Genomic DNA, 21,563 nt, shown 5'->3' on the forward strand with positions numbered 1-21,563 from the left:
GCTGGCTAAACCACCTGAGTGTAACATTGCAGCTGTTGCGCCACATGAACCATACAAAGCACGAGAGAGAGACAAAGGCGGCCGGGCGCTCACTGACAACCCACGTGACGCAGTGACAACACTTCACCAACAGCACGTGGAGTCAACCTTCATAATTTTAATGCAATACAAGGTGCATTACAACGGTCCTTCAGAGATATAAAAAAAATACAAACACCAGGGAGTCCAACTTGGACCTCGCAGGTGTGGTGAGAGAAGAGAAGTGACGTTCCTAAAGGGATTTCTAAAAAAGAAAATCGTTCAGGCGACGCTGACGGATTCCAGGCACAGGTTGTCAGGTTGGGTGAAGGCGCAGCCCCTGCAAGTGCTCGCGGGCCTCGCCACTAAAAGCATCTCTAGATGAGAGCACACCCCCCTTACCCGCCAAGAGGAGCAATTTCGGCCTCCTCTTCCACGCTGGTGCAAATGTCTTGGAAGAGGTGGGAGTGCCAACCCACACTTTAAACCCACCACGCGCGTCCTGCCGACGGACTAAAGCGTGAACCCATCCCGACCGCTGGGTGGACAAAGACGGCGGGGGTGGTGGTGGTGGTGGCGGTGAGGGATTTGAGAACCTCACCCTTATTGCTTTCACTGCCGCGCCGGGATGTGGGATCGATCCGGCGCCCTCTGGGCTGCAAGAGCAGCGGGAGAAGTGCCGCTGATCGACGTTTCACCACCGCTGTGGTCACCCGCAACGCGCACGGTGTTCCATGAATTCGTAAAAAAAAAAATCACAAGCCAATAAATAATATTGTTCGTCAATATTAAATTGTTTTCCATTTTTACAAAATTACTATTTACCGTATTCTCCGGATTATAAGACTGACCGTTTCCCATGCACAGTGTTTTAAAGCCAATGTTGGTTGGCTGCGTCTTTCGAGTCCGGTAGCCATGTGCGCGTGTGTTATTGTGTGTCTGGGGAGCGGTGGCGCAGTGGTTAGCTCACTGCAATCCAAAACCAGCGACTCGAGTTCGATTCCCGCTCAAGACCAACACCAGTGGCGATTATCCGAACCGGTCCTGGGTCTCCCCTAGGTCGAATCGGCCTCAAATAAGCACCTGGTGCGATGTGAAAACATCAGCACTGGGGAGACAAAGGCGGTCCGGGCGTGGTGTTGGCTACACACCCCCTCGTGTGCCGTGCCGACCTTCACAGGAGCTCGCTAACAGCACTTGCCCCGGCAGTCAGTTAAGGCTATAGGGGTGATCTTTGTTTTGTGTGTGTGTGACCAGATCTGTATAACTTTATTGAAAGGGGCACACGTTTTGGAGTGCGTCTTACTTTCCAGAGCGTCTTATCAGCCGAAGAATACAATATTTCTGTTTTTATTACATTCCATGGGCAAGTTACAAAAAAAAACACTGCAAGGTCATTCGTATCATATTAAGTTATAAAATATATATCACACGCAGGGCTTAATTTCTAACTTCAATCGGAGCTGTCCGGGGCTGAACTCCGGAAAAAAAAGATTACACCCCACGAGAAATGAAGCCCTGATTGCACCTGTTGTAGTAACAACTGGGTGTGTGCCTCCCACACGGAGTGAAGTCGCCTCGATGGGGCTCCAACCATCGACAACACGAACATTTATAAATATGTTAAATACTATCGGTGGACACTTTCTTCAAAGGAAGGCGTTAGTTCGCCCAGAGCGTGCGAGACGCGCGGTCGATCTGCCCACCTTTGAGACTGCCAAGGCAAAGTACGTAAGACGTAGCCTTCACAGACTGCACGTAGCATTGTGGTTCTTTTATATTCGACGGCTTTTCGCCAACAATATTACGATTCGTAACGAGTTTACTTTGGGTGAGATCGTGCCTGTAAAATGTGAATTGTATTAACCGTAACCCTCCCCACACCGAGCGACAGAGCCAATCAACTCACGTCACGTGGACGATTGTGGCCGAGTGATTTGGTTTTTCAGCACAGACCAGAGGGAGGAAGGTCCAAGCAACATGTTGACAACTGCACATGAACGATGCTTATCTGGAGATTATATCCAGCATCATCAGGCGTGAATAAAGCTCAGCTCTCGCTGACATTATACCTACACGATCTAAACCAAAAGAAAATTATTACGAATCAGAATGTGCTCGTGTTTCCGATGGGTCATCGTAATCCTTAGAAATCATCAGCAGGACCATGCCCACCTGTAGAATGCCAAGGAAAATAGTTTGTTATAAAAGTCATCTTAACCTTTAGTGCCCATCAGCATGCCATGCTTACTCATATGCTGCAAAGGCAAGCACGGAGTGTTATATTGATCTTCGTAGTTCTTGAGTCTCATCAGTGCATTATGCCCAGCTACAGGCTGACAATAATATACAATAGTGTTGTGTCTTAATGACCATCCGAGTTCATCAACAAGGCCATGCCCACTTACACACTGCCAAGACAAGCACGGATAGTTATATGGGTCTTCGTCATCATTCTAATTCATCAGCAAGCTATATACTTCCGAAGACACACTGGGGCATTACCAGTGTCTTCATAATTAGAGTTCATCAGCAGACTATATCCACATACAGACCTTCACAGACACTCGAGTGCCGTGTCTTCTTGATCACCGTCTCATTAGCAAAGCTAAAGACTGCCAAGATAACGTCAGTCTTATATGGGTCATCATGGTCATTTTGTCTCGTCAGTGACCCATGGCCACTTACGTGCTGCCAAGGCCAGGACAGTATTCCTATATCTATAGCACACGTGTCTTTATGATCACTGGAGCTCATCAGCAAAGCAGTGCACTGTCACAGACAGCCAAAATAAAGTTTAGTGTTATGTGGGTCATCGTGATAATCAGGCCCCATCAGTGAGCCCATGGCCACTTACACGCTGCCAAGGCAAGACACAGCGCATCCATCACGCCCGGACGTGTCAGCCCTTAATTAAATCAGCTCTGTCGAACGTGCAGGCCACCCTTCCAATTAACGGGTTCCTCCATTCCATTAATCACCTAGGATTCGTGGGTGGAAGGGGGGCGGCCGGGGCATGCCTGAACTTATCACCCCGCCTCATCTTGCGTTTGGCAATAGTAATAATACCACTACTACACACAGTGTTAGTATCACTATTGTGTGTGGCTGAGTACGAAGTCTTCGTACTTTGTCAAAGAACGAAGTCTACGAAGTTCCCGTCCTGTGCGCCGGTAGCTTCGTCAGGAGCTGAATTAAGCAGAACCGGTATTGCCGCTTCGATCTTGTACACTATTTGAAGTTGCTGATTTGCTTTGTCCGGGAGCAAACCGCAGTGCCCGGATAAAGCTGCTCACTCGTACGTACGAGGGCACAAACCGAGGTAACCCGGAGAGCTGATCAGTTCAGTTCGCGTAAAGATGCTCCCCGGCACGTGGAGCGAAACATCGGACATCATCCACCAAACAACGCGACGACACATCGGAGAGCTTACACAGTTTGGCACTCGCCTAAAAGCGGCAACAGCCAGCCACGCCGAACACTGAACAACAACGTGGTTCTAACACTTTCTCATAGGCACGTGCGGGGTTTAGCACCACCTGGTGATGAAGTGGGGCAGTTGCGACCTGCAGACCCACAGCCCCACCACGCCCGGTTGTCATCACCGCGCCCCGTGGCCCAGGCTGTCTTTGTCAAGGTGATTTCGTGTTGTTGTGGCTGCTGCTGCTGATGCGTTGGCACTGGTACACAAGTACAATTAACAATAACAACCTCGACACATCCTCATGAGAACTAAGCCCAGGAATGAATCACTAAGCGGATGGTATGCATAGTTGTCAATCCCTTATCACTGCCTACCTTAATACAGACCGATTCAGACTCAACGTTCACCCTACAAAGTCCCATCACAAGGGAGAAACACAAATAGACAATTTTGTTTTGCCCATATTAAAACGGCTGTACGCTGTATGGACCTGAAAACTCAAGTGCCCTTTACAAGAATACGGGTAAATCGTATGGGTTGACAGCTATGGGTATGAATACTGTTCATCAGGACACATTTGTATTATGTAATTCTCAGCGGGATCAAATTTATATTTTACTGATGTATCTATCCAGTAGGGCCACGCTAAGTAATAGCACTCTCTTTCAGCAGGGTCCTGCATTGCGTTATGTGTAAGATGCGTTCAGCCGGAGCACCCGGAGGAAACACTCTATCCCCGTACAGATGGAAACAGATGGCGATTAGTTTGACACGGAGGCTTTCGCGACCAATATCATCCATAATACAGTTTTTTTGGGTTAGATTGCCTAAATATATAAATGTGTCCTTAAACCCGCCACAACGAAGCAGTAAGGTTTGTCGTGTAAACGGAACATGCCAATTCGTGAGAGGCCAGCTCGCCGGTATTATGGATCCACTGGTTGTGCGACTGCCTCCTCGTGGACGGAGATCAGAATCTTTATACTGCGGGAATCCGATGAGCTATAAAGCGGTCTGCAACTCTTATCCGCTCTTTGTACTGTGAACAAGGTTCATTGCCCGAAACGTCGCTGACGATAGGCCACGGCGTTCTTGACGAATATTGCGTTTTGTCGTTGCACGCGTAGAAGATGTCTGTCGATCTGAAGAGTGAGGGGGGGGGGATGGTCCCGTTTGGACGATGCTCCAGCCCCGACACAACTTTTGGCATCAAGTTGTGTTGGGTAGTGCCAGGGACGTAACGGAGAGGAACTTTGGCGAAATTCATCCAAGGTATTTGAAAAAATTGGACACAAATAAATACTGTAATATGGGACTACCCCCCGCACACCACCCCTCTCGGCGTGACGGCCATGCCGGCAGAGGTGCGCCCTCCCCGGCAGAGCCGCTACACGAGCACCGCTGTCTCAAAATCGGCCTACGACAAACAATTATCGCAGATGTGATCCAATACGAATACAATTTGAGTAGAAAGTTGTGCTGCTCTTAGGCACTTACCCGAGAGAAAATCCGGCGAAATTGATCAAAGCCTTACCCAGAACTAAGAGTTACCCGCTTGGGTAACCAGCGCTAACAGTTACCCGCCTGGGCACGACGGCCCTGCCGGATAAGGCGCGCCCTTCCCGGCGGGGCCGCTATGCAAGCCCTGTGGTCTCGGTCGCGGCCTACAAACACAACGGATCCGTGCGCCACTGCGGAGCGGGGCCCCAGGAAGCTGCGGGCGACGTCCGCCCCCTGGCGGCCGCGTGCGGGAGCGCGCACGGCAGCCGCGGCCCGTGGTGGCACCAAGTGTGGTGGACAACAGCGGGGTCACATCCTGCCGGCATCGCCGTTATCATCGAATTACCTTGACAATGACCATCGTCATTGTCACCAATTCAGCATCACGACCATATACTGTATTCATTTTATACATGGCCGTGATACTACATGGTCCATAGCAAACGGCTATTGATGATGTTATTGATGATGGTTTGATTCAAACCCATGCGACGTGGACTCGGCAACTCCCAACCGCTGTTCCACCCATCTGGGTCCAATCTAAATAGTTACATCCCCACCCATCTCCGCGTTAGATGTGAGGCCTCTCCAATGAGTACTTGTGGCTTCCCCGTGTAAATTCGGTGGTGTCAATGTGAGTGTAAGCGCCCCCCCCCGACCCCCAGCCCTTCTTCGCAGCATCTCGGTGAGGTTTGAGTCAGCGGAACACAACCACCGGACCCTGTGGGTAAGAGACAATGGTCATGTATGTTTTGTGTTCTTGAGCATGATTGGATTACGCCGGCATGGTCATTAACGGTGGCACACGACCGGTGCCACTCACCCCTCCGTTATGTGTGTGTGGGGGGGGAGTTGTGCACCTGAAATTCTAGTTAATAAAATTGTCCTTCAGTTTGCGGAGTAAATGGGCTGTGCGTCGCGTAACCCGCGACGGGCTTGCGAGTGGCAGCAGCGACATAAGCGTGAAATAAAAAGGCATTTTTGTTGTTTTGTGTGTTTTTGTCGAGAACCGAGAGAGACGAGTCACAGGCGGTCGGGGTCGTGACCCCGGGAAAGGGCGGCGGTCTCTCCAGCTCTCGCTTGAGGTGGTCGTCGTGCCGACTGTGAAGGCAGAGGTGAAGCAGAGGGACGGGAGAATACACCCCCCGCCCACCCCACCCCCCTCCAAATCAACTTCATCTCCAGCGGTGAAGAGAACGACTGCTGCTGTTGCTGGCCTGCACATGCAACCCGGCTCAGGGTTCGGGCTATGTGGATCCTGACTCACGTATTATCCAGATCAGAGCATATGCAGTGGATCATCATCTAGTCCAGATCACCTCGATCTGGCTAAGGGTAAAATTCATCCGGATTCCACGCAGGAATCATAAAAAATTAAGTTCAGGGTTTTGGATAATCTGGATCTGGATAGTATTTCAGATGATCTAGATCTGGCAAAGGAATCTTTATCATCCAGTTCAGGGTTTTGGATCATCAGAATCTAACCCATGAGTCCAAATCCAGCACAAGCATCATAAAAAAACTGGTTCAGGATTTCAGATCAACCAGATCTCACCGATAGTTCAGATGATCAGGATCAGATGGGCGATTACAGATCATCTGGATCCGGGATGGATTTCATAATCAGACAAAATCCATTACGGGCATAATAAAAAATCCAGTTCGGGATTTTGTATGATTCCGGATCCGGCCAATGGTCAGGATGATGAGGCTCAGGCCGGGGGTGTGGGCCACGTGGGGTGGGAGAAGGCGATGCGGTGGTGCTTGGCCCAGCGGCCGAACACGGCCTTCTCGGTGAAGAAGCGGTGAGCGCCGGTGCGCGCCCTCTCGTGCACCGCGTACTCGCTGCACTCGTTGCGTCCCTGAGGGTCGTAGTAGTGGTAGGGCACCGTGCGTGCGTTCGGCCGGCTGGAGAGAGCATGAGACGAGAAACACACGGACAAAGATCCCCCGCGTAGCTCTTGGGGGCAAGTGCCGTTAGCGACCACCTATAGGCCGACACGGAGTAAACCACGTCCAGCCGCCTTTGTCTCCCCAGTGTTGATGCTTACACAATCGCACCAAGTACTCATTTATGGCTGAGTCAACCGGGTTCGTAGCGCAGTGAAGCGCTGACTGTTGCGCCATCGCACGCTCGTTCGACGCACGGGCGGGCACGGGCGTGCCGGTGCGCGTGTGCCTGTGCGTCACCGAGGCTGTTTGCTTTGTTTGCTTTTTTGAGTTCCAGCCCCGCGACCGTCGCGCTCTCTCTGCGGCGATTCGTTCGCTAATTTCTATTTATTTGAAAATGCGTGAGCTTGGGCAGGACACGTCGCTCGCAGGGATAAGGGAATTAAATTTCTATTTATATAAAAACAAATGTCAGATTATACCGCACAAATGTCACATTGTACCGAGCGATTGTGCTGCTGCCCACAATATTATTGTAGTGATGTACAGGGTTCTTTTTTTATGTTGGCCAAGTAGAGTCAACATAAGTGAAAACCCACGCATCCAGTACAGTTTATAAACGACTGTAATTCACTTTGATCAGTTTACTGTGGACTCCACCTGTTCCATCTGTATGGATGACGGTGCTCTGGTTTCCTCCCACGTGTGAACACATTGATTACATCTTCATATATAAGGGACCACAGAGCTCGTGGGGGAATTTGGTACCGACTCACTCTCTATGTGCTCTGAAGAGTGGCCATTGCCCACTGCGGTACCAATTATATACCTTTTATTTTTAAGGCCACAGAGTTATCGATGAAGCAGTAGAGTTATGGGTGAGTGGGGAAGTAAGTTAGGGTCCATGAGAATAAGGAATTGGCATCTGCAGTAGAGTTACGTGTGAGTGAGTGATGGTGAGCGCGAGTGAGTGGGTGAGTGTGGTGAGGCACCTGCAGTAGGCGTCGTCGATCATGCCGTACACGTGGATGCTGTCGCACACCTCCATGGCGAGCACCATGGTGAACCAGCCCGTGCTGAGGTACGCGCCCGACTTCAGTCTGCGCCACACCACACCACGCCACACCACGCCACACCACGCCACATCACACCACACCGCGCCACACCACACCACACCGCGCCATGCCACGCCACACCACACCGCGCCATGCGTCACACCGCGCCACACCACGCCACACCACAACGCGAGGAGGTGGAGGAGGGGAAGAGTGAGCGCTTGTTCACATCATCATAATTTCCAACATCATCTCTACAGAGCACTCATTTTAGAAAGCACTTCACGATACACGCACTGTACCTGACTTCAGCTTGGGACCAAATCTGTGACCGCGACACCGCAAAATGACTCCATTGGTGGGACTGCACGCAGCAGCGCTCACCGTCGCGCCAGACAGCGCAACCACCGCAGCCTGGGCTCTGCCAAACCCAGCGGCGCCTCCCTTCCTGACGATCGGCCCGCGCGCTACGAGAGCGAGCGAGCACGCGGGCGCCAACCGCGCGGAACCCAACCACGCGAACTTACGACCGTTAATTAATTCATTCATCATGGGAGATGAAGTAGAGGCGGGCTGCGGGAGGGGTGGGGAGAGGGGGATGAGGAGATGCGTTGCACCGAAGCTCCCGGCACGCGGAGCCAAACGCCGGGCGTCGTGCCGAACGACGCGTGACGACAACCCAACAACGACCACGACGCACCGCCTAGACAGCCTTGCGGTTAGCACAATCGCGACAACCCGCACAGCAGCAGCAACGGCAGCATTGGCGGGGCAGGTTGGCGGGGCAGGTTGATGTGCGCAGCGCTGGAGGTGGAGTTGATCGGATTTACTCCCAAAGTGGGATTATCACCTCTCCTCGCCACGCTCCGTGAGTATCAGGGTTTTACTTGGCATTTCAGATTATCTAGATCTGGCAAAGGGATCTTTAAAATCCGTCTCAGGGTTTCGGATCATCAGAACCCCAAAAGCACAGGCAACGTCAAATATCTGGTTCGGGATTTCAATCGCTCCCCCCTCCCTCTGCCCCTCCCCTGTCCCGTGTCCTCCCCCCCCCCGCTGGGTCTCACCGGTCCTTGCCCGTCTCGTTCTTGAAGATCTCATCGCACCGCTGCATCTGCTCGTCGGTGAGCGTGAAGATTTGCGCCCAGGGGAAGCGTGACTTCAGCGCCAGCAGGGTGCGGTAGACGGTGCCCGGCGGGTCGCGCTGCATGTTCCTGCGGGGGCCCCAGACCACGTACGTGGCGTTGCCCTCTACAGGTGGCGAGGGGGGGGGCGCAGAGGAGGCGCGGGTCACACGCCCGTGTCGGTGTCCGTGTTGGTCTTCGTGTGTGTGGGGGGTGGTTTGCGCGTCGCGCTGCAAACCCGGCGAGCCGAGTTCAATTCCCACTCACGGCCACCAACACCAGTGACGATTATTATCTGAACCGGTCCTGGGCCTCCCCTAGGTTGACTCAGCCTCAAATGACCACCTGGGGTGGTGTGTAAACATCGCCCCAACAGCCACAGTAGCGGGGGGGGGGGTCTTTGTCTTTATCATCGTGTGGCAAGAAAACTCCCTCCCCCAGGTGTGTTCCACCTTCCCCCCCCTCCCCCCAGGTATCTCCCCGCTCCCTCCCCTCCCCCCAGGCCCCCCCCCCCCCCGTGCTCACGCGTGTTGTCGCTGCCGTTGCCGAAGAAGGCGGCGGCGGCTCGCGCCAGCAGCGGCACGCTCGTGTGGGACACCACGCGCACGCTCGCGCGGGCGCCCACGTCGTCGCGGTAGCGCGGGGCGAGCACCGCGTTGTTCATGCGCCACACGCACTCGGCGCCGTCGATGTCGCGCCCCGCGCCGGTGCCCAGCATCTGTCCCGAACTCGACACGAGGGCGCAGTCCCCGCAGCGCAGGCGCAGCGGCTGCGCGGGGGCACACGGGGGAGTCGCGATCGTTATCACCTCCGTCGTCTTCGTCGCGCGATAAATCATAGCGCCGTCACGCGGCGCGACGTCTCGTGGTGTCGTCGCGCGGCGGCGCCGCCCCGCTCACCTCCCCGTGCGGGACGCCCACGTAGCCGCGGAGGGGCCTGGCGGGGAGCGGCCGTCTGGCGCCAGGCGTGGTGTGGCGCTGCCCTCGTTCGGGGGGCCTGCCGGGCGGCGCTCTGGTGTGCTGCGTGCCGCCGGGCGGTCGGTGTCGCGCCGCAGTGGGCTCCGGGCTGCGCCCTGCGCCGTGATCGGAGGGCACCGGTGCGTCCTCGGAGCCAGCTTCCTCCACCCGCCCCTGCTGCTGATGCTGCTGCTGATGATGCTGGGGATGCTGCTGCTCCTGTTTCATCAGCTGCTGCCGACGCTGCTGAGGCTCGGTGAGCTCCGCGGGGACAGCGGAGGAGGGAGGAATCACCTTAAAAAAAAAAATTTGCGGCGTTACCGCGACGGCTTGAACGCTGGCATTGTCGCACGGCGACACTCGGTGCGATCTCTCCACGTCTCGTTTCCTGCTAAACGTCGCCAGACATCGTGCCGGGCGACACGCGGTGCGACCCGAACACGCATCGGAGAGCCAGCGGCGAGGTTTGCCCCACCTGGGCTATCGGCGCAGAGCAACGCGACCCTCCTTGGTGTCAGCGAACAGCCCCTGGAAGGGGATACTACAGAACTACCTCTGGGATTAAAATCGACGAATCACTAAATCACTCCGGAGCAGACGGTGAGAGCGCGATTGCTGGGGGCGATGGCGAGGGTGCGAGTGAGCCCCATTGCTCACCTGCAAGTCGGAGATCCGGAGAGCCCAAGCCAACAGCAACAAGGTCGTGATGATGCAGATGAGCGCGCAGAGCCTCTGCACAAGGCGCACCGCACAAACCGCACACCGTCAGCATGCACCGCACACACCGCACCGTACCGTACACCGGACACACCACGCACCCCACGCTCACCATGCACACACGCCACACCGCTCATACCACGTACCGCACCACGCACATTGCATCACACGCACCGCACCTCGTCACACCACACGAGACGAAGTGTCCATTCAGAACTCCCGCAGAGGGGCGCATTGCCCCATGTTCGAGAAATCGCCGTGGAAATAGATATCACAGAGCTGCTTCCGAGAGCCCTTCCCGTGACCTCGTGGCCACACGCGAGGCCTGCTCCCTCTCGTGAGCCCTGTGCTCGTGGTGTTCGTCTGGGCAGCGGTGGTGGTGGCCACGCTGATGCACGTGCCTGCCTCTAATCCAGCAGCGAGGGTTGGTGGATCACACACAGATGGGGTGTTGAGGAGGAGCCGCACCCTGGCTCACCAGGTAGAAGGCGGTACAGGAAGTGGGATCATCGCCATCTGTTTGTTATTCGGTCTGTATGGGGATGGAGTGTTGCCCCCTCGCGCAAAGAGTGGGGTTATCTCTGGGTGCTCCAGTGAATAATAATAATAATCAACACGACACGTCATTAACTCATCAATAATAGACACAGCTCAACATTGATTGGCTAAACATCTTTCAAATAAAAACCCAACGTAGCAGCAGCAGCAGGAGCCTCCTCAAAAAGAGCCTTACGACCCAGCGTGGCTCTCCTGGACGATTAATTAATTACTAGTTAATTACATTATTTAGTGAAACCCCAAAGTTAATTATCGTTTTTTTTGCACAGTAATCGGTGAGCCGGCTGGGATCACCAACTCACCAACCTTGATCATCGTTGTTTAATCAGGGAGTGGTTGTCCTTTGGATAGACTCGCCCCCTGCCATTGCAATGTGGAAATGGCATTCCTGACTCGGGGTCACAGAAAGGACATGAGCCCTGCCTCAGGTCTCGGTTGAGGGGGAAGTCGCGTGGAGCCGAGCTCAGCGATGAACTCCACTGTGTGCGCACGAGCGCGTGTTCCTATATGGCGCGTGTTCCTATATGGAGCGTGTTCCTATACGGAGCGTGTTCCTATATGGTGCGTGTTCCTATATGGAGCGTGTTCCTATATGGAGCGTGTTCCTATATGGAGCGTGTTCCTATATGGTGCGTGTTCCTATACGGAGCGTGTTCCTATATGGTGCGTGTTCCTATATGGAGCGTGTTCCTATATGGAGCGTGTTCCTATATGGAGCGTGTTCCTATATGGTGCGTGTTCCTATATGGTGCGTGTTCCTATATGGAGCGTGTTCCTATATGGAGCGTGTTCCTATATGAGGGCGTGTTCCTATATGGTGCGTGTTCCTATATGGAGCGTGTTCCTATATGAGGGCGTGTTCCTATATGGCGCGTGTTCCTATATGGCGCGTGTTCCTATATGGAGCGTGTTCCTATATGAGGGCGTGTTCCTATATGGCGCGTGTTCCTATATGGAGCGTGTTCCTATATGAGGGTGTGTTCCTATATGGCGCGTGTTCCTATATGGAGCGTGTTCCTATATGGAGCATGTTCCTATATGGAGCGTGTTCCTATATGGCGCGTGTTCCTATATGGAGCGTGTTCCTATATGAGGGCGTGTTCCTATATGGCGCGTGTTCCTATATGGAGCGTGTTCCTATATGAGGTCGTGTTCCTATATGGCGCGTGTTCCTATATGGCGCGTGTTCCTATATGGAGCGTGTTCCTATATGAGGGCGTGTTCCTATATGGCGCGTGCTCCTATATGGAGCGTGTTCCTATATGAGGGCGTGTTCCTATATGGCGCGTGTTCCTATATGGAGCGTGTTCCTATATGGAGCGTGTTCCTATATGGAGCGTGTTCCTATATGGAGCGTGTTCCTATATGGCGCGTGTTCCTATATGGAGCGTGTTCCTATATGAGGGCGTGTTCCTATATGGAGCGTGTTCCTATATGGAGCGTGTTCCTATATGGAGCGTGTTCCTATATGGAGCGTGTTCCTATACGGAGCGTGTTCCTATACGGAGCACGTGTTCCTGCACGCGGTATCGGAGCCATGAGCGCACCGCACTTCTGACCCGGCCACCCGAGTTCGAGTCCCGCTCATGCACGGCCGACATCGGCGACGATAGACCCGGACCGGTCCTACGCCGACCCGCTCGGCCGACCCCGCCTGCTTTACACACGCGCCCAATTGAGTTGTAAGAACAACAACAACATACAACAACATACAACAACATAAACTTGGCTTTCTATCACGCAAGTCGCAACAGGGCCTCAAGAGCGTTTCACGTGATGATTACGTTCGGGAGAAAGCCGCCGCTGTAACAGCGAGCCGAGTTTCATTCGGCGATTTCAAAAATAAAAAAAACTGCCACAGACTCGAGGAAGGGGATTCCACAATTGCGTAGCCTGGCAGGGAGAACATGTCAGTCTCCCGTAGCTCAAGGTCTGCTCTTTACGGAATCGTGAGTCGGCCAGAATTGGTGGGCAACTTTGAACCCCCTGACGGTGCCACGCGCAGCGCGGGTCCCAGGGAGAGGCGCGCCAGGGCACGCCACGAGGGTCAGCAATTGGTGCAGGGCTTGAGCTGACGACGTGGCAAGGAGGGCCTGGGGTGAGTGGCGGAGAGAGCGGAAGGGAGGAAGCTGCTTCAATCGGAGCCTCTCCAGCTGCAGCAGCTGCTGCTGGAGTTGATTAGCAGAGTCACCGCCCTCTCCGCCACGTGTGTGTGTTGCCTGTGTTAAGGCAGCTGCTTGGATGATATTTATTTTCCATCAGTGTGTCTGTCCGTCGTCTGTGTCAACGCGTGTGCCCGTACCTGTGTGCATAATCTGTCTGTCCACCACACAGGTCAACCAACACTGATACGAAACTCACCACTCGGCTCACCCTCACCAGCACTAAACTCACCACTCGGCTCACCCTCACCAGCACTAAACTCACCACTCGACTCACCCACACCAGCACTAAACTCACCACTCGACTCACCCTCACCACCACTAAACTCACCACTCGGCTCACCCACACCAGCACTAAACTCACCACTCGACTCACCCTCACCAGGACAGCCACTGTTGACTTCCCACAAGTGGAGGCAATTGAATGAACCCCTGGGACCCTTGTTCAGGAACTCAAAGTGAGCAGCTCGCATTGTCCCTCGATTAAATGGAACTTCTGCGGCTGCCGCCAGTTCCATGAGCAGCACGACTGTGAGAAGCGATGGCGTGGGGAACCATCCCCGCACACTGCGAGAGGATCACGTGGTGGGGTTCGTGTGTCAGAGTTACATTCACGCTCACGGCCTACACCCGCGACAATTATCTGAACCGGTCCCGGCCTTCGCCGAGGTCGACTCAACCTCAAATTAGTACGTCATGATACGTGTAAACGTCGCCACTGAGAGAGACAAAGGCGGTCGGGCGTGGCGTTGGCCACCCACCCCCTCGTCTGCCGGTGCGGGCCTTCATAGGTGCTGCTCGCGACCGGCCACTTTGCCCTGCCAGTCTGTCGCAGGCTGCGCGGGGGGTCGTCTTTGTCTCTGCGTGCCCGGGGTGTGGGTGTGTGACGGGGTGTGGGTGCGTGACGGGGTGTGGGTGCGTGACGGGGCGTGGGTGTGTGACGGGGTGTGGGTGCGTGACGGGGTGTGGGTGCGTGACGGGGCGTGGGTGCGTGACGGCGCAGGCGCATCAGGAGCTGCCTGTGCGGGAGATGAGGAGCCACTAAGGATGAGAGGGCCCCGGCCGTAGCGAGGCAGGAAAGCCTCGCGCCGAGTCCTTCAGGGCTCTCGTTCAAGAGGGTCACTTTGCAGTCACTTGTCTCGGCATTTCAATGTTTGTGGGGCCAATAGCCGCCCCACTGCGGCTGTGGGTTGAGCTGTGGGAGGAGGAAGCTGGAGAACCCGGAGGAAACCCATGCCCACACACACACAAACCCATGCCCACACACACACACACAAACCCATGCCCACACACACACACAAACCCATGCCCACACACAAACCCATGCCCACACACACAAACAAACCCATGCCCACATACACACAAACCCATGTCCACACACACACAAACCCATGCCCACACACACACACACAAACCCATGCCCACACACACACACAAACCCATGTCCACACACACACACAAACCCATGCCCACACACACACACACAAATCCATGCCCACACACACACACAAACCCATGCCCACACACAAACCCATGCCCACACACACACACACACAAACCCATGCCCACACACACACAAATCCATGCCCACACACACACACACACACAAACCCATGCCCACACACACACACACACAAACCCATGCCCACACACACACAAACCCATGCCCACACACACACACACAAACCCATGCCCACACACACAAACCCATGCCCACACACACACACAAACCCATGCCCACACACACACACAAACCCATGTCCACACACACACACAAACCTATGCCCACACACACACAAATCCATGCCCACACACACACACACAAACCCATGCCCACACACAAACCCATGCCCACACACACACACACAAACCCATGCCCACACACACACAAACCCATGCCCACACACACACACACAAACCCATGCCCACACACACACAAACCCATGCCCAAACACACACACACAAACCCATGCCCCCACACACACACACAAACCCATGCCCACACACACACACAAACCCATGCCCAAACACACACACAAACCCATGCCCAAACACACACACACAAACCCATGCCCACACACACACAAACCAAACTAAGGGGCGCACAGCAAACCCACTGTGGTAGGCAGCGCTCCTTCGACGGAGGAGGAACAGCGGCGACACGACACGAGCTCTCTCTCTGCTGAAGCCCTCTCTCTCGTCGTGGCTAACAGCAGACCTCGACATTGAAGCACATTGCTGCTGCTGCTGCCGTGAGCTCACCCACCACACACACTCACACACTCACCCACCACACACACTCACACACTCACCAACCACACACACTCACACTCTCACCAACCACACACACTCACACATCACCCACCACACACACTCACACACTCACCAACCACACACACTCACACACTCACCAACCACACACACTCACTCACCACACACACTCACTCACCACACACACTCACCAACCACACACACTCACACACTCACCAACCACACACACTCACACACTCACCAACCACACACACTCACCCACCACACACACTCACACACTCACCAACCACACACACTCACCCACTCTGGGCTGTGGTGGCATGCGACCGGCCGGATGCGAGATTGCGAAATCTTGCACCAACCCCCTCAATTCCCCCAAAGACAAAGATCCCCCGTATAGCCTTAACGTACTGTTGGGGCAAGTGCTATTAGTGAGTAGCACCTATGTACGCCTGGCACGGCGGCACACAAGGGGGTGGGTGGCCAGCACCACGCCCGGCCGCCTTTGTCTCCCCAGTGGCGATGTTTACATACCGCACCAGGTGCTCATTTGAGGTTCGGGGAAGCCCAAGACCGCGTTAGGTGCCCATTCCACGTGTCCAATACCGCGTCCGTCCGGGCTACAAGACGCTCCGGAAAGTAAGACGCACCCCCCTCTCCCCCCTGGTGTCACTGAAGTCACACACATGATGATCTCTCTCTCTCTCGCGCACAGCGACACCGGATTACAAAACTCCCCGGCGCCCACCCAAGTTTTGCTCGTTTTAAAATAAAGGGAGAATACAGTGTGACGCCTATCTATATACAGTAGCAGTAGTCACAACGTTTCTGAAGGTCCCGTTATCACGTGGAGCGCGAAACGTCGGACATCCCTCGTGCCGAACAGCAACAGCAAGTACGGTCCGGAGAAGCGACATCGAGTCGTGTCACTCAGACTCACACAAGGATCCCCCCCGCCGCCCCACGTGACCTTTAGCAGGCTGTTGGACGTATTCGTGTTGAACTTTTTTCGCACCGTACGTAGCCAACTGTGCTCATCGGAGGTTCTAATAGCGAGTAGCGCCCATGACGGCCGGAACGGCGCACGAGGGGGTCCATTCTCAATAGAGTAGCAGTGCAAGGGAAGACAAAGGCGGCGTTGTCCTGTGGTTGATCGGAGACCTTTTTTAAAATCAGCTTTAGCTTGGTTAAAAGCACGCTCCCCACATTCATAACTCGTCCCCAAGACGACAACAAACATCGTGAGAGCAATGTAAACTCGCTTAAAGCTGCTGATCAGCTTGTCAGCTATTTGGGATTTGAGCATATCTGCCACTGTTGTTGATGTTTCTCCGCATACAAGTGCAGGAACAACAGGAATTCATGGGAGAATGATTTTGTTTAAGATCTGCTGGATATACAGCAACCAACGCATTGGCCCGCACAACAACAATGTCGTTCCTGTGGACAGCGATCTATCGACAAGGAAACTGAATCGATTATTCGACCTGGCACGAGCATTTCGCCGTTTTTCAATATCCACAAGGCGTTGATTCACGTTACGATCAGGAGCTAAATGTGTCTTTTTTCTAATTTAGCTGAAGATAGCAGCCATGTAGCCCTAGTCCTGGCCACTTCTGCAATGCTAATATGCTAAACATCAGGTAAACTGGGGGAATATGGCAACTTATTTTTCCGTACTGTAATTTTTACATTTATTATTTTAGAAAATTTAAAAAAACATTTAAATGTGTTTTTTTCCATTTAAATGTTTTCCCCCATTCTTTTTGCAACGTCATTTGTTGGCTGCTCTGTGCAATTTCTTTCCGGTGGCGACGAGGCATCGAGCCGTTGTTAGCGAGGCTCATCACAAACCTGAAATAAAAGTCAAACTAATATTGAAGTTGAAGCCAAGCGAGGGCGACGTGTCGCTCACCACGTGGTCGTCCCGCTAGAACATCGACTTTGCCGGCATCCTGTTCAAGCCGCCTCATCCGATCATCATAGTAACACAAATTATTGAAGACATTTTCACTTTTAATATTTTTAGGCTTCACCTTGGCTTGTTCTTCTTCAATAATGTATAATTAAATCTGCTTATCTGCGGCACACAGAGGGCACGGACTCAACAATGAACGCTCCCAGCAGTCCAGCGGCTGGGAGAAGAACCCGCGTGGGACGAGAGGAGTGACATGGGCAGCAGTGGCCTACGAAACAGAAGCTGCCCAGGGCCTCATCCGGCCCAGCAGACAGCCCAGTGGGCCTTACCTGGTCACATAACGACAATAGTCTAGTTTAGTAACTACCGCTCCACACGCGCGCGCCCACACACGCAGCTCACAACCCACCACTCGCTCGCTCACCACTCTCTCACTTACCACTCCCACAACTCACAAACAACTCACACTTTCTCTCTCTCTCACCACTCACTCACACTCACCACCCTCTCACTCACTCACCACTCTCACACAAACTGCACACGCACAGACCCGGCTGTGTGTGCTCGTCATGAACGAGGTTTCATAAGCGAGGCTCAGGTATCATCAACCCTTCCGATTTGCACGGTTTGCTACGTACGGTGCGAGAGAAGTTCAACATAAAGTACATACACGAGCCCAAGCATACCGGACTGCACACTACACAAAACAAAGACCCCGTTGGGGCAAGTGATGTGAGCCAGCACCTGTGAAGGCCGACACACAAAGACAAAGATTCCCCGTATAGCCTTAACAGACTTTTGGAGGCAAGTGCTGTTAGCGACACAAGCACACGCACTCACTCACTCATACTGACTCACTCACACACTCACTCACGCACTCACTCACCCACTCACTCACTCACGCACCCACTCACTCACTCACCCACCCACTCACGCACTCACTCACTCACTTACTCACTCACGCACTCACTCACTCACGCACGCACTCACTCACTTACTCACACACTCACACACTCACTCACTCACGCACCCACTCACTCACTTACTCACGCACCCACTCACCCACTCACTCACGCACGCACTCACTCACTCACTCACCCACCCACTCAATCACCCACTCACTCACGCACTCACCCACCCACTCAATCACCCACTCACTCACTCACACATTCACTCAATCACCCACTCACACACTCACTCGCTCACCCACTCAATCACCCACTCACTCACGCACGCACTCACTCACCCACCCACTCAATCACCCACTCACTCACTCACACATTCACCCACTCAATCACCCACTCACACACTCACTCACACACCCACTCACCCACTCACCTACTCACTCACTCACCCACTAACGCACGTTTGCTCCGAGTATCACGGGACAGGTTCCAGGGCGCGCAATGCACCAGAGCGCGCGCGTCAATCCACTGCTCGATGTCGCGACTCCCCGACGCAACGTGCGGCTCGTGGCGCACGCGGGGGCTGGGTGCACGGGGGGGGGGGGTGCACGGGGGGGGGGGGTGCACGGGGGGGGGGTGCACGGGGGGGGGGGGGTGCACGGGGGGGGGGTACACGGGGGGGGGGTACACGGGGGGAATACACGGGGGGGGGGGGGTACACGGGGGCTGGGTGCACGGGAGGGGTACACGGGGGGGGGGGGGGTACACGGGGCTGGGTGCACGGGGGGGGGATACACGGGGGGGGGGGGGGGGTACACGAGGAGCAGCGAGGTACAGGGAACGATTAAAGGGGTGGATAGAAGAGAGAAATGGATAAGGGGGACGTGGGGATACGAGCAGCGAGGGGACATGGGAAGGGAGGGGATGCTGAGAGCGAGTGGATAACGGGAGCGAGGGGCATTCGGGGAGGGACTAACGGGAGCGAGGGGATAGGGGAAGCCCCTACCTTGGGGGTGCAGGGTCTGGGTGCCATCGCCTCATGCCGGGAGGGCGAGCAAGCGAGCGAGCGATACGGAGTGAGGCAGAGCGGCCCGGACTCTCCTCCTCCTCGCAGAGCTCCGTTACTGCGCTCCCAGCCACGTCCCACAATCCCCCTCGCTCCGCGCGGGTCGCGCTCTCAGGGAGCCACGTGACGCGCGAGGCTCGCGTTTCATCCACAACCCCTCCTCCTCCTCCCCCTCCTCCTCCCCCTCCTTCTCACCCTCCTTCTCCCCCTCCTCCTCCCTCTGCTCCTGCTTCTCACCCTCCTCCTCATCCCCTCCCCCTGCTCCTCCCCCTTCTCCTTCTCACCCTCCTCCTCCCCCTGCTCCTCCTCCTCCTCCTCTCGCACCCTCTTCCTCCGCCCTCCTCCCCGCTCCTTCAACTGCTCCTCCCACTCCTCCTCCTCCCACTCCCACTCCTGCTGCCCCCCTCTCCATCCTTGCCCCGTGTGTGCATCACCGTGTCTCGCTCTCCGTGCCCACGCCTGTTACTCCGTCATCCCTCCCATCCATACTTTACCACTCCTCCCTCCCACCCCTCCTTCCCCCGTCCCTCTTGAATCCCTCCACCATCCTCCATCCCTGCCTCTATTCCTCTCTCCCACTTCGCTCCCTCCGTCCCTGCCTGCCCCAGGTGCTCGCTCTCAGCCTGCGAGGCTATTCGACTGTCGTCGTGGTGGTGCACGGCACCACGCAACTCGGCCACCCGAGTTTCATTCCCGCTCGCGACTTACAATCAGCGGCGACTTTTTATTTACACCGCTCGCGCTGCTAGGCCTCCCCTAGGTCGACTCAGCCTGAAGTGGCCACCTAGCGCAGGCGTCCTCGGGGGAAAGTGATTCAGAAGTCGAAGGGTCCAAACGTCAGTGGGGGTCCCCGGGTCAAGCGGTGCAGAGGTCACGAGGTGTCTCTGACAGTGGCGGCTCTGAGACCGTGGTGGCTCTGATGTTGATGACTACGACCGAAGGATGCCGCTGCCGATGCTGCTGATGATCAATATTAGCGATGAAGATGCCGATAGTGACGATGCAAGTCACTGAAAACGACGATGATGATTATCCACGAGCCTTTAGCCCGTCCCAGGACGGGTGTGTTGCAGTAAATCTGAAACTTGCAAGCGAAAATCAGACCGCGACGTGAGATATTCATTGCATCAATTCGTGTGCAATTTGTAAGGGCGCGGTGACACAGATCTATTTCATTTAAAGGTTATTTCCCTTGTTCATCATGACGTCCTTTTTACTTCGATGTTTCAACAGCGTCACGGAGATCACGTGACGTGAGGGTTCTGCCTGTGTAGTGAGGGTTGTCAGTTGACGCCGAGGAGGGGGGACGAGGCGCCTCGGCCCCCCATGTGGAGTGACGTCACCCGCTAATTATTATTAATGGAGGGGGGAGGGGTCCATTTGGAGGGCGTCACCTGCTCATGATTAATGAGGGGGGTTGGTCGACGTGGAGTGACGTCACGAGCCTTGCACACAGACATTCTTGGCTCATTATCGTCGGTAATAATAATGGGGGGGGGGGGGTGATCATTTGGAAGACGTCACCTGCTCATGATTATTAATGAGGGGAGCTGGTCGATGTGGAGTGACGTCACGAGCGTTAAGGACAGACATTCCTGGATGATTATAATAGGTATGGTTATGGTGATGATAGTGAATTATGATAATGTTGATGGTTCTGATTACCATTGATGATGACGGTGGTGATGATGAGTATGACGACGACGTTGCTGCTGCTGATGGTGATGTGAATGATGGATTGGCACAACGCCAGAGAAAACACGGCCCACGATTACAACACATTAAATCAACACATCGTGATGTTGTTACGCGTGGCTACACCGCGGGGAAGGGGACGTGGAGCCAAGCTCGCGATGGATGGGAGAAGGGAACGGACCGGGAGAGGGGCGGGAGGCCGGGATGGAAGCAGCAGGGAGAGAGGCGGAGCGGTGGTGCAGGAAGGGAGGGGAGGAGGAGGGAGGGAAGGAATAATCGGGCTAAGATGTCGGGGATGATGAGC

General features: G+C 54.7%; 1 protein-coding gene across 1 annotated transcript; it reads right to left on the bottom strand.

Moving 5' to 3' along the window:
- Positions 1–137: 137 nt before the first annotated feature.
- LOC144937812 (alpha-N-acetylgalactosaminide alpha-2,6-sialyltransferase 3-like) lies at positions 138–19,708 on the bottom strand. Its single transcript, XM_078865295.1, has 7 exons — positions 19,505–19,708; positions 10,625–10,699; positions 9,911–10,261; positions 9,537–9,780; positions 8,955–9,138; positions 7,825–7,932; positions 138–6,850 (listed from the first exon to the last, which is right to left on the bottom strand). The coding sequence occupies exons 1-7, from the start codon at positions 19,529–19,531 to the stop codon at positions 6,655–6,657; spliced, it is 1,185 nt and encodes a 394-aa protein (XP_078721421.1). The 5' UTR covers positions 19,532–19,708; the 3' UTR covers positions 138–6,654.
- Positions 19,709–21,563: the final 1,855 nt, after the last annotated feature.

The sequence above is a fragment of the Lampetra fluviatilis genome, chromosome 20 (genome assembly GCF_964198595.1).
Source record: "Lampetra fluviatilis chromosome 20, kcLamFluv1.1, whole genome shotgun sequence".
Lineage (NCBI taxonomy): Eukaryota > Metazoa > Chordata > Hyperoartia > Petromyzontiformes > Petromyzontidae > Lampetra > Lampetra fluviatilis.